The sequence below is a fragment of the Cyanistes caeruleus genome, chromosome 1 (assembly GCF_971803275.1).
Source record: "Cyanistes caeruleus chromosome 1, bCyaCae1.hap1.1, whole genome shotgun sequence".
Classification (NCBI taxonomy): Eukaryota; Metazoa; Chordata; class Aves; order Passeriformes; family Paridae; genus Cyanistes; species Cyanistes caeruleus.
The window spans coordinates 46,757,832-46,770,390 of record NC_141701.1 but is presented as its reverse complement, the minus strand read 5'-3'; the positions used below and the strand labels follow the sequence as shown (position 1 = coordinate 46,770,390).

Below are 12,559 nucleotides of genomic sequence, written 5' to 3'. Positions count from 1 at the left end.
TGTAGTTCTTACTATATAAAGTAAGAACACACCCTTGTTCTGCATCCACTCTGAATGTCTGAATTTCTGATGTTAGCTGTCCATTTATTTCTCAAGCTTTTGAGGTGTTCTCTTCAAAGTGACCACAAATTTTTGTACTTTTTTATTATTATTTTAAACCATTACACTAGGGAGAATGCAAGGGTAGGAAAGAAGAAATAATGAAGCTCCAACAAAAAACACAATTCCTCTCCCTCTTGCACGCAGCTCTTTGCTTTAATGCCAGTTAATTCTAAGTCTCAAGTGTTACCATTTGTTTAGAGAATGGAAACAAGGTAGGCAGTCATTTTCCATGGCAGCCATGACTGCTGGGCCACTGTGCAGTCTTTTAAATGTGTATTTTGCCATAACACACTACTAACCATTAACCTTACTTTACACATTTTTTTTACTTTGCAAATTCCTAGATATGCTATTTTCTTGTATTGAAGGAGAATCACCCAACAAAAGACGGCCTTGAAAAACACCATTATTTTGGATAAAACCTGGGTTTGGTACTGTTTAACATGGACACCTTCTTTCCAAACCAGTGAACTGAGGAACCCAAAAAGAGATGTTCAGATTGTTTGGCTGGATTTTCCTCCTGCTTATCTGCGAGCACTGACTGGGTAGAATACAGTCACCACTGAGCGAGTACAGGAAGCCTGAATTTATTTTCTCTTCCTTCACTTTGGCTGAAATTGTGATGTTTAGGATCACTGTTGTCAGACCTGACACTTATGAATATACAGCACACACAGCCTCAGATGTAGCTCCCCTCTGAAAAGACAAGGAAAGGATGTTGAAGATAGGCTTTGACACCCAGGCACATCAACTTGTCAGACTTACAGCTACCAAGGCACACCCTGCAGGAAGCTTACACCACCTCCAGTACAGCCTCCTATCTTCTCCAGAAGCACTTTATTTCAAGCCAAGTGGCACTGTTCTATCGAATGCAAATCCCGAAGGAACTGCTACAGCACTGAAGACATTCCTCATACCCTAACTTTCTAGGGACATCTATTATCCAAGATAATGACAGAAGTACAAGAGGTTGTCAGGAAGAGAAGGAAGATTAACTGTCTTTTTGCAACACTTACAGTCTACAGTGTGTACTTCAGTTAATCATCAGGTTGTTATGTAATTACTATCTGGTGGTACCCAACAGATAAAAACAATCAGAACAAGATATAGTGCTTTGGCTAGTGAGAAGGCAGAATGGCATGATTGGTTATACAACTGAGGCTGTTTGGCCTCAATCTGTCTTAGACTGTTTCCAATGGAACACTCTATGGGGGCAAAGTGAAACAAGTCAGGCTCTGAAAACTGACTGCAGAAGAATAGAAGAGACTTAACTCTGAAGTTTCACACAACTAGAGCAGTTCCTCCAGATAAAACTAATTATGCTTCTGTGTCCTCTAACATTTAGAAGAATTGAAACTTCAAAAGCAAAGATTTCATGGTGAACAAAATCCATATTTGGAACTAGTTTAGATTAAATATAATACCACAAGCACATTCCCTCTAGCTTCCTAGACCTCCCATTAGCAAGCATTAACTAGCTGGCACATACTGCTAAACTAGAAAAACAGCTAAGCACCAATCTTTCACTTCGTTACCTGAGTCTCTTCTATGCTGCAGACTTTCTAACCAGAGACCCATTTGTTTGATATAATACATGGCAGATTATGCCATTTCATTATGCTTTCTTGACTTCAGATTATGTATAACAACACATTAAAGACACTCTGAAATCTCTTCTAAGCACAGGGAACTTCAGGATTTTACTTATGGGCACTGTTCCATGAATCTTAAGGTACTTTTATTCCAACTGTATAAGCACTACACATGTCTTGAATAGTTACCAAGGATATACTTCTGAGAATGGAGGACTTTCAGCTTCATCAAGGCACATCTGGTTCCCCTTTAAATTATGAAGTAGCTCCCCAAAGATGAAGTAGCAAGAGCTTGGGTTTCAAAACTTATTTTTCTGAGGTGAGTACATTAACCATTGAGGAAACACAAACATGGCTGAGTAGTTAAACAAAACAATAAGTAAGCTGATGATTAAGAGTAAGACGTGGGAAAGGGATACAGCTTGCTCAGGTAACAGGAATCCCTGCCCTTTAGGGCAAGGTGTTCCCTTCTGTTATGGTTGAGAGGAAGCACAGTCCACTCTCCCTCTAGCCCTTTATTCTCAGTGCTGCTAAACAGTTAAATGCTGAACAGTGGAATACCAGCCTGGGTAGAAAGAGTGGGATTCACATCCACATCTTGGAAGCAACCAGAAACACACTCATGCAAATAAAGAGAAATATAAAGCTACTAAAATAACAAAGAAGTAAGGTAGTCTGCAATTCCTAGCAAGCTTGCAAATCTAGTCCTGATTTGAAGTTTTAATGCACAGCAAGCAAGTTGCTGAGCCACACCTCTGTTAGCTGCACATGAGCAAAACTTCAGTGATGGCCAAAGACTCAGACAAAGATGGAGAACAGTCTTAGTTTCTCTTCCCTAGTAACCTAGCATTCTGCTAGAAGTAAGAAGTATATATTTGTCCCAAACATTTTTGCAAGTGGCAAGAAATGTAATGCTTCTGCTGTGTGATAACAAAATACGGGCCTAAAAAAAACCTCCAAAGATAAAAAAACCCTTACACTGAGGAGAGCACAAATGACTGACCTGATCTAATCTTCTCTGCAGCCCTGATGAAAGCTATTTACCTCCCTGAACAATCCCTGGGCACCAACCCAATCTGTTCTGTTTAGTATTCTAAAGCTTCAAAGTTGGCATAAGCATGAACACAGGCAAAAAGAGATACTGATTCTTTGTCTTGTTGATACTTCTAGTGTCTGTGAATTATGCTGAGTTTTTCTGCACACTGCAACTACCCATACTCTTTTATTATCTCTCCCCTTTGCAAATATGCCCTTAAGTCATAGTGTAAAAGCTGTTTAAGCTGTGTTTTTATTACTCTGTTGAGCACTCCAAAGAACGCAAGATTATACTATCACTATCAGTTTCACTACATGTGACTTCAACAGCAGGATTACAAACATTTGAGGAAGGCTACTAACCTTTACAGTTGATATCAAAGCTTATTTCCCCTTTGTCCAAGGTATCCAACAGCCGTTTAACTTCTTCAGCATTTCCATTTCTAGCATCATGGAGAAGCTGCTGTTCTGCTTCCGTAGTCATCTCTAACAAAAGATTTGAAAGAAGAGATTTTGCAATCGGTTATACTGCTGTAAGTTATAGCTTAAAATTATGTCACTTTTTGCTGTTATTAAATTCTAACCCTGGTATGAGAAAGATAACTATTCTTTCTGTGGAACACACTTAAGGCACAAGCTGTTCCAACAGTCCAGCACTCAGGCTACTAAGAAGCATTAAAATTCCTCATACAAAGCAGTTAAATAACCCATGTTTTCTTGCTTCTCTGTTTTCTAGGTTCTAAGGGTGGCTTGGGAGTTGAAACTCCATGCCACAAACAAGGCAAGCTTTGCTGCAAGCATAACCAGCTACAAGCATGTGCTTTTTCCTTACAAGGCTTTCACCCTTATCCCTTAAGATTTCCAAAGGCAACAGGAATGAAAAAAAAAATAAAATTAAAAAAGTAACTATGTACATCCATTAACCCAAGTATTACCTGAGAATTAATTGAGAGTTATTTTGGCTGCTGACCCTGGAGAACAATGTCTTTGCATGGAGATGTCAGATACCCATCAGTGATTAGTACTATCATCTCTTGAGCCTGGGTATCTGAGGCCCTGCAACCTCAACTTGAAAGGGAATTGAGGATTCAGACAACTTCGTAGATTTGACCTTATCTTTAAGAAACACAATAGTACAATATAAGGAAGTTAACACACAACTGTAAAAGATCACTAGTTAGTAATTCTAAACCTACCATTGCTCTTGAACTGCAAAGGAAAAAAAAGTGGTACTCATGTCTTTCAAAGAAGGGAGAAAAAACCCCAAAACTTTTAACGTAACTATTTTACAGCTCTCTAATAGACAAGGAATCTTAGACCTTTGGGCAAGCAATACTGCTACTTACTAGGTCTGCTGAAGTTACTAAATGATGTCTTAACCAATCTTTTTCCACACTGAAATCACAATCTGAAGTTGGTTTGCTCTTTTTAAATGCTATTACAACAACTACCACTGCATGAAGTTTAACAAGCACAACTGCTGGACTCTGCATCTGGGACAGGGCAGCCCTGGATGTGTGTATAGACTGGGGAGTGAGATGCTGGAGAGCAGCAGTGCAGAAAGGGACCTGGGGGTAGGTTCTGGTCAATGGCAAGTTGAATCTGAGTCAGCAGTGCCCTGGCAGTGAGGAGGACCAAAACTTTCCTGGGGGGCATCAGGCACAGCATCACAGCCGGGAAAGGGAGAGGATTGTCCCACTCTGCTCTGCACTGAAGCGGCTTCACCTTGAGTCCTGAGTGCAGTTTTGGGTGCCACAAAGCATAAAAGGCATAAAAGGCATTAAGCTACTGGAGAATGTCCAAAGGAGAGCACTGAATATGAAGATCTTCAACGAAGATCTGGAGGGGAAGCTTTGTGAAGGGAGGCTGAGGTAATTTGGTTTGTTCAGCCTGAAGAATAGGAGACTGAAGGGAGACCTCACTGCAGTCTTCCACATTCTTATGGGGGAAAGCAGAGGGGCGGGTACCAATCTCTTCACTCTTGTGACCAGTGACAGGACTTGGGGAAAAAGCTGAGTCAGTGGAGATTTAGCTTTGGTATCATGAAAAAGTTTTTCACCCAGGAGGTGGCTGAGCACTGGAACAGGTTCTCCAGGAAAGTGGTCACAGCACCAAACCTGACAGAGTTCAAGAAGTGTTTGGACAATGCTCTCGAGTACATTGTGAGATTCTTGTGGCATCCTGCATAGTGCCAGGACCTGGACTCGATGATCCTGATGGGTCCCTTCCAACTCAGTTTATTCTATGATTCAACTAGACCTAGATACAACATTGCCCTATTTAAACACACTGCTTTTAAGTGATATCAAGAAACTATGTTAAAAAGTGCTTCAAAAGACTCTGCTGATATAGACAATTTATTGCTGTTGATACAATAGGAAAACAAGAGAGTCCCAAATTTAGTGTCTCCAGTTTAGTATGTTTACCTGACACACTAGGTTTACCAGGTCCTGCAGACAGTTAACGATTACTGGCCTCACACAGTTAGCTTTCCTATACTAGCAAAGGTTTTGATTGGTGCCACAAACTGTTTACACTGCTGTTCTGAACAGGCAGCTTGATTGCACCACACACACACTCACAGCTTAAATAGATGCAGGGAGGTCTTCGACTAGGGTAAGATAAGCCACTCAGCAAGAAAAGAGACAGTGAGAACACTGGGTAAGGAACAAAAAGCCTGTAACAGTGGCAGATCCTGCAATGTTCAAGACTGAGGCAGAAATTAGAACAGGACAGACTGCTGAAGTGCTAACAATATAGCAAAGAGAGGTTTTCCTACTGTTTCCTCAATCAGCAAAGGCAGAGAGAGAATCTGTTTTCAAATAATTTGACAAAGACTAAACAAGCCCTTCCTAGTGTATTTCAGAAGAACAGACTGGATCAGTCAACTGCAATCCACCACAGACCCAGGATACAAATGCTTTCTCCAGAAGCAGTTAGTCAGCACTCTTGTTCATGCATGCTTTTCAGCTCTACCAGAAAACAAAACAATCAGTACTAGTTCTTCTAGCAGTCCTTTGGGCCCTGAAGCTACTTTCTCCTTTAAATGGGAGTCTGTCCACTTATGGAGGTAACACAGTACAGTTTATTGCTACTGGGACAGGTAAAATTTTCCTCAGTGAATCAGTTCTAGCAGTGTCTTGAGAATGATCAAAATCATGTAAGTTAATGTATTATCAGCCTGTAATACTATCTCTGAAGCTGAGTGATACAGTTTCAGCGGGACACAGAATGCAGCACTGGGAATCACACAAACCAAAGATAACAGGACAGTTAGACTCATTTTGCTGGCTTAGCCATCATAGTGGGGGAGGAGGAAAGGCAGAAAGCAAAGCTCATCGTTCATTTTCACCCCCTCCCGCACAATATTGCTTTAGCCATGTCTCAGATGAGAAACAGACTCCTATCATTACTCTGTATGTCAACAACTCTATTTGTCAACATCCCACATACTTAGCAGGTACGAATTGCAATGCACTGTCACTGAATCAACAACCTGCTGTTTCCATTCCATATTGACAAGAAGGAAGAAAAGACTGTTTGGGAAAGAAACCAAAACGCTCATTCAAATAAACAACTCTTGTGTGCAGCAAAGCCCGTTACGTATGTGAGCAGAATCTTAAACAGCTCAAGGTACACAGAAAGTTCAATCACTATATAAAATTACTTGGATAGTTTTTCTACCACCAAATAGTTGTAAGGTTAAAATTACTAATTTGTTTGTACTCTTACAGCAAACATTAGCAATAGAGTAACATGCACAGTAATGGTCTGTCTGCTTCACTGGTTTAGTCCCCAAAGACCTTGCTGTTCAGGCCAAGCCTCCAATTTCAAATAAACTTTGTAAGCCTGAAGCATGCAATGATGCAGAAGAATTACTGTCTGGCCACTAATCATAGGAGGATCACTCACATCAAAGTGTTTCTACAACTGGGGTTGGGAAGTGAACCTGCATGCAGTTACCCATGAGACAAATTATAAAGAACATACAGTTTCAGCTAATGAGCTAAATGGCATGCCTAAATAAAGCTGGCAGCAAAGAGACTCTTTACAGAACCTTTTATACTCTTGTAAATACTGTTTTAAGCAACAGGACTCGCTCCATAATGGAGATGAGAAACCATCAACATGAGTCTGAGTGACAAATTTAGAGTATGGAAACAAATCTATACACAGGCATTCAAGTGGTGTGTATTTGCAGCTGTACTTCGTACACCTATACTTCTGTGCAGACAGGAGTTCAGTTGGTCCCATGATCTACCATGAAGAGCTCCAAAATCCTCACCCACTAGTTTTGGGGCACCGAGACAGGCCATCAGTACTGAGGGAGGAATTTAATATTTTGTTTGGAGTTACTAGCCTTAAGATAGTACTAGCACGTTCATCCATATGGATTGTGCTGCCTCTATGTACATCTACTAGCCACTTGAAAGAGAATGCATCTTCCAGTCAGCCATGCTGCCATCATTACCTTATTCCATTCATCAGCTGATAGAGGTAAATTGCCTTTCATGGCCCCTATTTATGCCTTGTGCCCTTGAAAGGCTTGCATGGCAGTATCCACATCACAGAACATTATTTAGCATGCCCTCTGCAGCTCAGATGTGACTGCAAGGCACTTTGGTTGAACTCATTACGACTGCCACAGCAGTACTTGACTGCTAATTGAATCTTATCCCTTAAGAAGGTATAAAAAATAGCATTGAGATGGTCCACTTTTATCTTCTTCTATGAAACCTATGCCAGAGTGATCCTGCCACACTACTACAGGGTCTGTCTTCACACATTTGTTTCCAGTACAGATAACACAGGTTACCAATCTGTTTAAGCCTGATTAAGGGAGTTTTGCAGAATGCTTCAACACAAAAGGCCACCTAACTACCTACATACAAACAGCTAACTTTACCCAGCTGCTAGGATAAAGCCCAAGCAAATAAAAACAAAACAAAAAAACAAAAACAAAAACATACCAAAACAAAAAAACCCCAGCTTTTCTCAAAGCAGTCTACAAAGATCCAAAGTGCCACTCCTGACTATGAGGCAGCACTATTTGTAAGACTCACTTGTTTTTGCTTTGATTTCTTCTCCTGCTGAATCCTCTAGCCATGTACACAGCCCAGAACAATGACAATATACACTAAGCAGAAAATGAGTGGGTTTCACTCATACACAGCTAGAAGAGCAGGAGAAGCAGTACTAGCACTGGCCAACTTAACATTAAGGCTCTGAGACAGTGGCCATGGGTTGCATAGAAAGTTTTCTCCTCATGACACACAGTAAGGCTAGCAAAAAGCACAACATTGTCTAGTATTTCAACAGATCTTCCTCCAGCAATGAAAGATTCTCGTAGGAAGGGCTGATACTCGTTCAGGAAGATTTCTTACACGTCCCAGCACGCACACATTACGACGTGATGCTTGCAAAAAAGGCTGACAAAATGCACTAAACCGCACAAACAGACAGAACCTGTCCACAAACCCACGTAACACACTGTACTGACAGGAGCTACTCCAAGAAGAAAGAGTACTAGATGCATGAGTGATGTTATCTAAAAGTAGTTGTTTCAGTCTTCGGGTTGAAGAAGTTAGAAGCTGGTCATGCCTCTATGACAGTCTTCCTGTGAAAGCAGCACCTCTCTAAAATCAAGATACTGTTTGTTTAACAGCAATTAATATCTGCAGCAACACATCTATTCAGCACCACTCCCAAGGCAACACTACTTAAACTAATCCTCGTTCTTGGGCATCTCCTGGCTGTTTTCCGCACACATTTTATTTCTGTTGCATCAAAGACTTTCTTTCAGCCCAGGCGCTCCGAATAAGCTTACCCACAGCTCATGCCAGATCTCACCGGGATCCGCAGGCAGGCACAGTCCCAAGCAGTCAGAACTTAAGCAGAACCTCCGGAGTTCCCTACGCCCGCCTGGAATCGAGAGGCTCGTTCCGGTCCCGGTAATTAAACACTTTTTAAGGCGAGGCAGGCTCACGCGTCGCAGCAGCTGCGCTCCTTGCCTGCGGGGAAAGGTGCGCTCAGACCTGCGGCCAGCGCCGCGCCTGTTCCAGGGAAGAGGAGGCGGAAAGGACACCCACGCAAAGCAGCAAGCGAGGACACCAGAGGGCCAGAGACCACCCCGGCCCCCGACTCCAAGGTCGCCTCTGCTTCGTGTCTCGAGCCGAGCCTGGCTCGGGGCCGTCCCCTCAGCCCGCACAACGGACTCCCGGGGGGCACCGCCGGCACCCCCACCCCCGAACACGCTCCCGCCGCCTGCGGGGGAGAGGCGGCCACGGCAGCAACAAAGCCAACGCCTCCGCGGGAGGGCGACGCATCCCCCGCCGGCCCCGCCGCGGAAGGAAACCCGCCCCGGGCGGGCGGGCGGGCCCACTGCCGGCCTCGCCTGGCCCCGCGAGCCGCCGCCCCGCGCCGTGCTACGCGCCCCGGGCGCGGTTACATGTGACCGGCAGCGGCGCCCCGGCAGCTCCCCCCGCCGCGCAGGGCGGGCGGCGCGGGCTCCCGGCGGGGCGGGACGCCACAGCGCTCCGCCCGCCCGCCCGCCCGGCCGCCGCACCGCCCCCGTGACCGAGACCGCCGCCCGCACCGGGGCTGGCTGGCACGGGCGTCCGTATCTCGCCGCAGTCCGCCCGAAAAGCCGGGAGGGGTGAAGCAGTGTCCCACCCAGGGCGCTGCGCCCGCTCCAGCCCCCGACCCCGACCTTCTGAGAGAAACGGGCCCGCACCGGGCGCAGCCGGAGGCGGCCACTCTTCCCTGGGAGGGACAGTGACCCCCTGCGACCCCGGGGATGCCCCGCAGGTTGTGCCCCTGCTGTGGTTTGGTGTCACACTCATTACAGCAGTGCCCAGCGACAGGAGGAGCAGTGGCCATAAATTGAAACACAAGGAGTTCCACCCTAGCATGAGGAAGAACTTTACGTTGAGGGTGTCAGAGCACTGGAACAGGTGCCCAGGCTGGTCATGGAGTCTCCCTCTCCGGACACATTCCAAACTCACCTGGACGCGTTCCTGTGTCACTTGCGCTGGGTGACCCGGACTTCGCAGGGGGTTGGACCAGATAATCTCCAGAGGTGCCTTCCAACCCGAACTTTCCTGCGAGTGCCACTACCCTGTGAGCGCCCGGGCTGCGGGTGCGCGGCCTTGGCTCCGCTCTGCCCGGGAGCGCCCCCGGCAGGGCCGGGACGCAGACACCGACAGGCGTTCAGAGACGTGGAGGGGCAAACCCGCCTCAAAGAGCTCTTGTAACACTAGGAGAATGGTGCATCCACCGAGGGCAAAACAGGGTCTTTTTGGAAATCGCTTTGGTAGTCTATACAACTGTGGTGCAGGTGAAAGAAAATTGTCAATACACACAATGCTTCTAAGAACAGCACAGCCAAAAGCAAGAAATTTTCTCTGCAAAAGAGAAATTGGGTGCTACCAGGGATAAAAAGTGAAGTACCCACATTTTTCAAGGCCCTTTGGTCCACTGCTCCTTCCCCTCTGTTTCTCCTACCTTTCTTTATTCTCCACTACACCTTTCACCTGAAGAGCTGGCACCTCTCTTTTGCACATGAGAGGGGGTTTGCATTTTGAAAACTCCCACAGTGCCTCTGAAATCCTGCAGGAGTTTATTAAGGGAGCAGAAAAGCTTTGCAGTTTTGTGGGATGACCAAGCCTGTGTCATATGGAGGTGGAGCGCTGAAAAGGCAGAGCAGGAGCCACAGGTGCCATGACGAACTATCACAAAAGATTAGGATGAAACTTTTGTTCCAAAAGTGGGCAAGTTTAAACCTGAGCAATTCTTGTGAAATTCTTCAGGCGTAAATAATGAGGCAAGCTGAATTCGTCTGTATTGTCTATAGCTACATGTATTTTTAATCTTTGAAGGATGACATAGCAAAAAGAAGAAAATTAACAACTCCACACCTTCGGATAACACAAATGTATCATGTTTGAGCTTCTGCTCCCTTTTGTTACTTTTAATTAGTTTATCTTACTAAAGAGATCTGCTTCCAGGGATGCTTTAGTAATAATTATATAACATCTGAGAGGCTTCAGGGAAGGATCACATTGTCTTTCTTTCCTTAGGAGCAGGGCTTCAAGTTGCTGCCCTTACTGTCAAAGCACTAGCTGTGTCATCCTCACATACCTTTTCCTTTATTTCTTCCTCTTGCTTCTGACTTTGAGCCATCTTTGACAATGCCATAAGTGCTTTAAGCAACCTCACAATAAAACCTTTTCCTATTTTGTATCTATTTTTCATACACAAATACAAAATCAAAATATGTATCTTATCACCTCATATTTCTTACTAGTTTTACAATGAAATAGAGGTATTGTCACCCACCTATTCTAAAACCCATTGCAATGCAACACAGAGTTCACAGTTCAATTTCACCTTTCAGCCAGTCAGTGCAGGGTTTTTCTCTGAATCTGAGTAAGAAAAGCCTGGAAACATATAACTTAATACATTTAATGTTTTAAAAAGACAGAGTAAAGACCAACAGAGATAGAAAGTAAATCAGAAGGCATTATGTCCACATTCCTGCAGCATTGGATTGACCCTGGGTGGACTTCTCCCTTGGCAGGCTGCACAGATTTCATCTCTGGAGAAAGGCTCCTCTTTGGTTGCAGTATTTTAGTTTTCTTACAAGAAAATAGTCATTCATAAAGGATGCTTACAAGAGAGGCTTACTCCTTGTGTGCTTCTAGATAAGGGCAAGGCCATGAAGGTGCTACAATCGCCTGCACTCTGTGCCAAGGAGCGCAGTGAAGTTGATCCTGCTTCCAAGGGTTTTGTGCACCACAACTCAGGCCCAGAGGCAGCACAGCACACAGCTGAGCCTGTTCCACTTGACTGTGCTGTGAATCACCGACCCCTGGATGTACAGAGCTCTCCTGGCCAGGATCACTGCACTTCCCCTGCTTCCATCATCTTCAAAGAGCATTGATTTTCCACCTGTGTTTTTTCTCTTTGCGCATCCCAGAATCATAATGACCCAGTGCATTTTGGGCTTCGAAATGTGGGAATGAAAAAGAGTGTTACTGATATCGAGGTTCTGTTCTCTTTTACCTGGTTCTTCTTGTTGTTTTTGTTTTGTTTGTTTGTTGGTGGTTCTTTTGTTTGTTTGGGTTCTTCTGTTTGTTTTTGGTTTTTTTCCCTGTCATTCCTTTTTCAGATAACCTGCTGAAATTAGTGACTCAGAAAGCTTGAAACATATCCCGTCTTAGGGCTGAACACACTGGCAAACAGCCTTGCACAGAACTCACTGAACTGTTTTGTCTCTGATTTTCACGGTATAGTATCTTTTATATACTCTCTGTGATGGGGCAACTTTTATTGCACTGACACTTTGTGTTCTTCTACTTCAGACTAGAGAATAGCAGTCAAATTTGAGATATATGACTGGGCAACAGACTGGAGTGCATACAGAGAAATGAGAAGTGGAAATAATAAATGATACATGATGGGTTGTATGTTTGTTTTCACATAGTAACATGTTAAATAACAGTTTAATTGTTATCCCACCAGCAGTCCTAAAAATTTGTTCCTTACTAGCTTTCTTGCAGCCCTGGTGCATTTCTTGAGAAAACTGCTCCTCAGCTCTGAAAAGCAGTGCAGCAAGAACAGGTCCTTGTCATATTTCCATACAGATTTTATTTATTAGGCTGGCAAAACACAGACACGGGGAAATTAATTATTGTGCTGACATTCTTAGATGTGATTCTTGTGGAACACTCTGGATTATCATGAGCAACTGGCAGTGAATGATCAAAGCAAATATTTGTGTTCTTCTGAACTGCCTGAAACAGAAATTCTTGCAGATGCTAGTCTGTTGC

At 44.2% G+C, this 12,559-nt stretch overlaps 1 protein-coding gene across 5 annotated transcripts in view; it reads right to left on the bottom strand.

Annotated features, from left to right (window-relative positions):
- Window positions 1-10,134, bottom strand: part of OSBPL1A (oxysterol binding protein like 1A) — a 78,082-nt gene extending 67,948 nt beyond the window's left edge. The window contains exons 1-3 of one of the 5 annotated variants that reach the window (XM_086890114.1): window positions 9,734-10,134; window positions 8,580-8,740; window positions 3,093-3,215 (exon numbers count right to left, since the gene is read on the bottom strand). In XM_086890114.1, the coding sequence (XP_086746240.1) occupies window positions 3,093-3,213 (121 nt within the window). In that variant the 5' untranslated portion in view covers window positions 3,214-3,215; window positions 8,580-8,740; window positions 9,734-10,134. Of the gene's footprint in view, window positions 1-3,092; window positions 3,216-8,556; window positions 8,741-8,818; window positions 9,176-9,733 lie in introns of those variants that run through there. The other 4 variants (XM_086890104.1, XM_086890119.1, XM_086890122.1 and 1 more) reach the window with 4 other exon arrangements.
- Window positions 10,135-12,559: the final 2,425 nt, after the last annotated feature.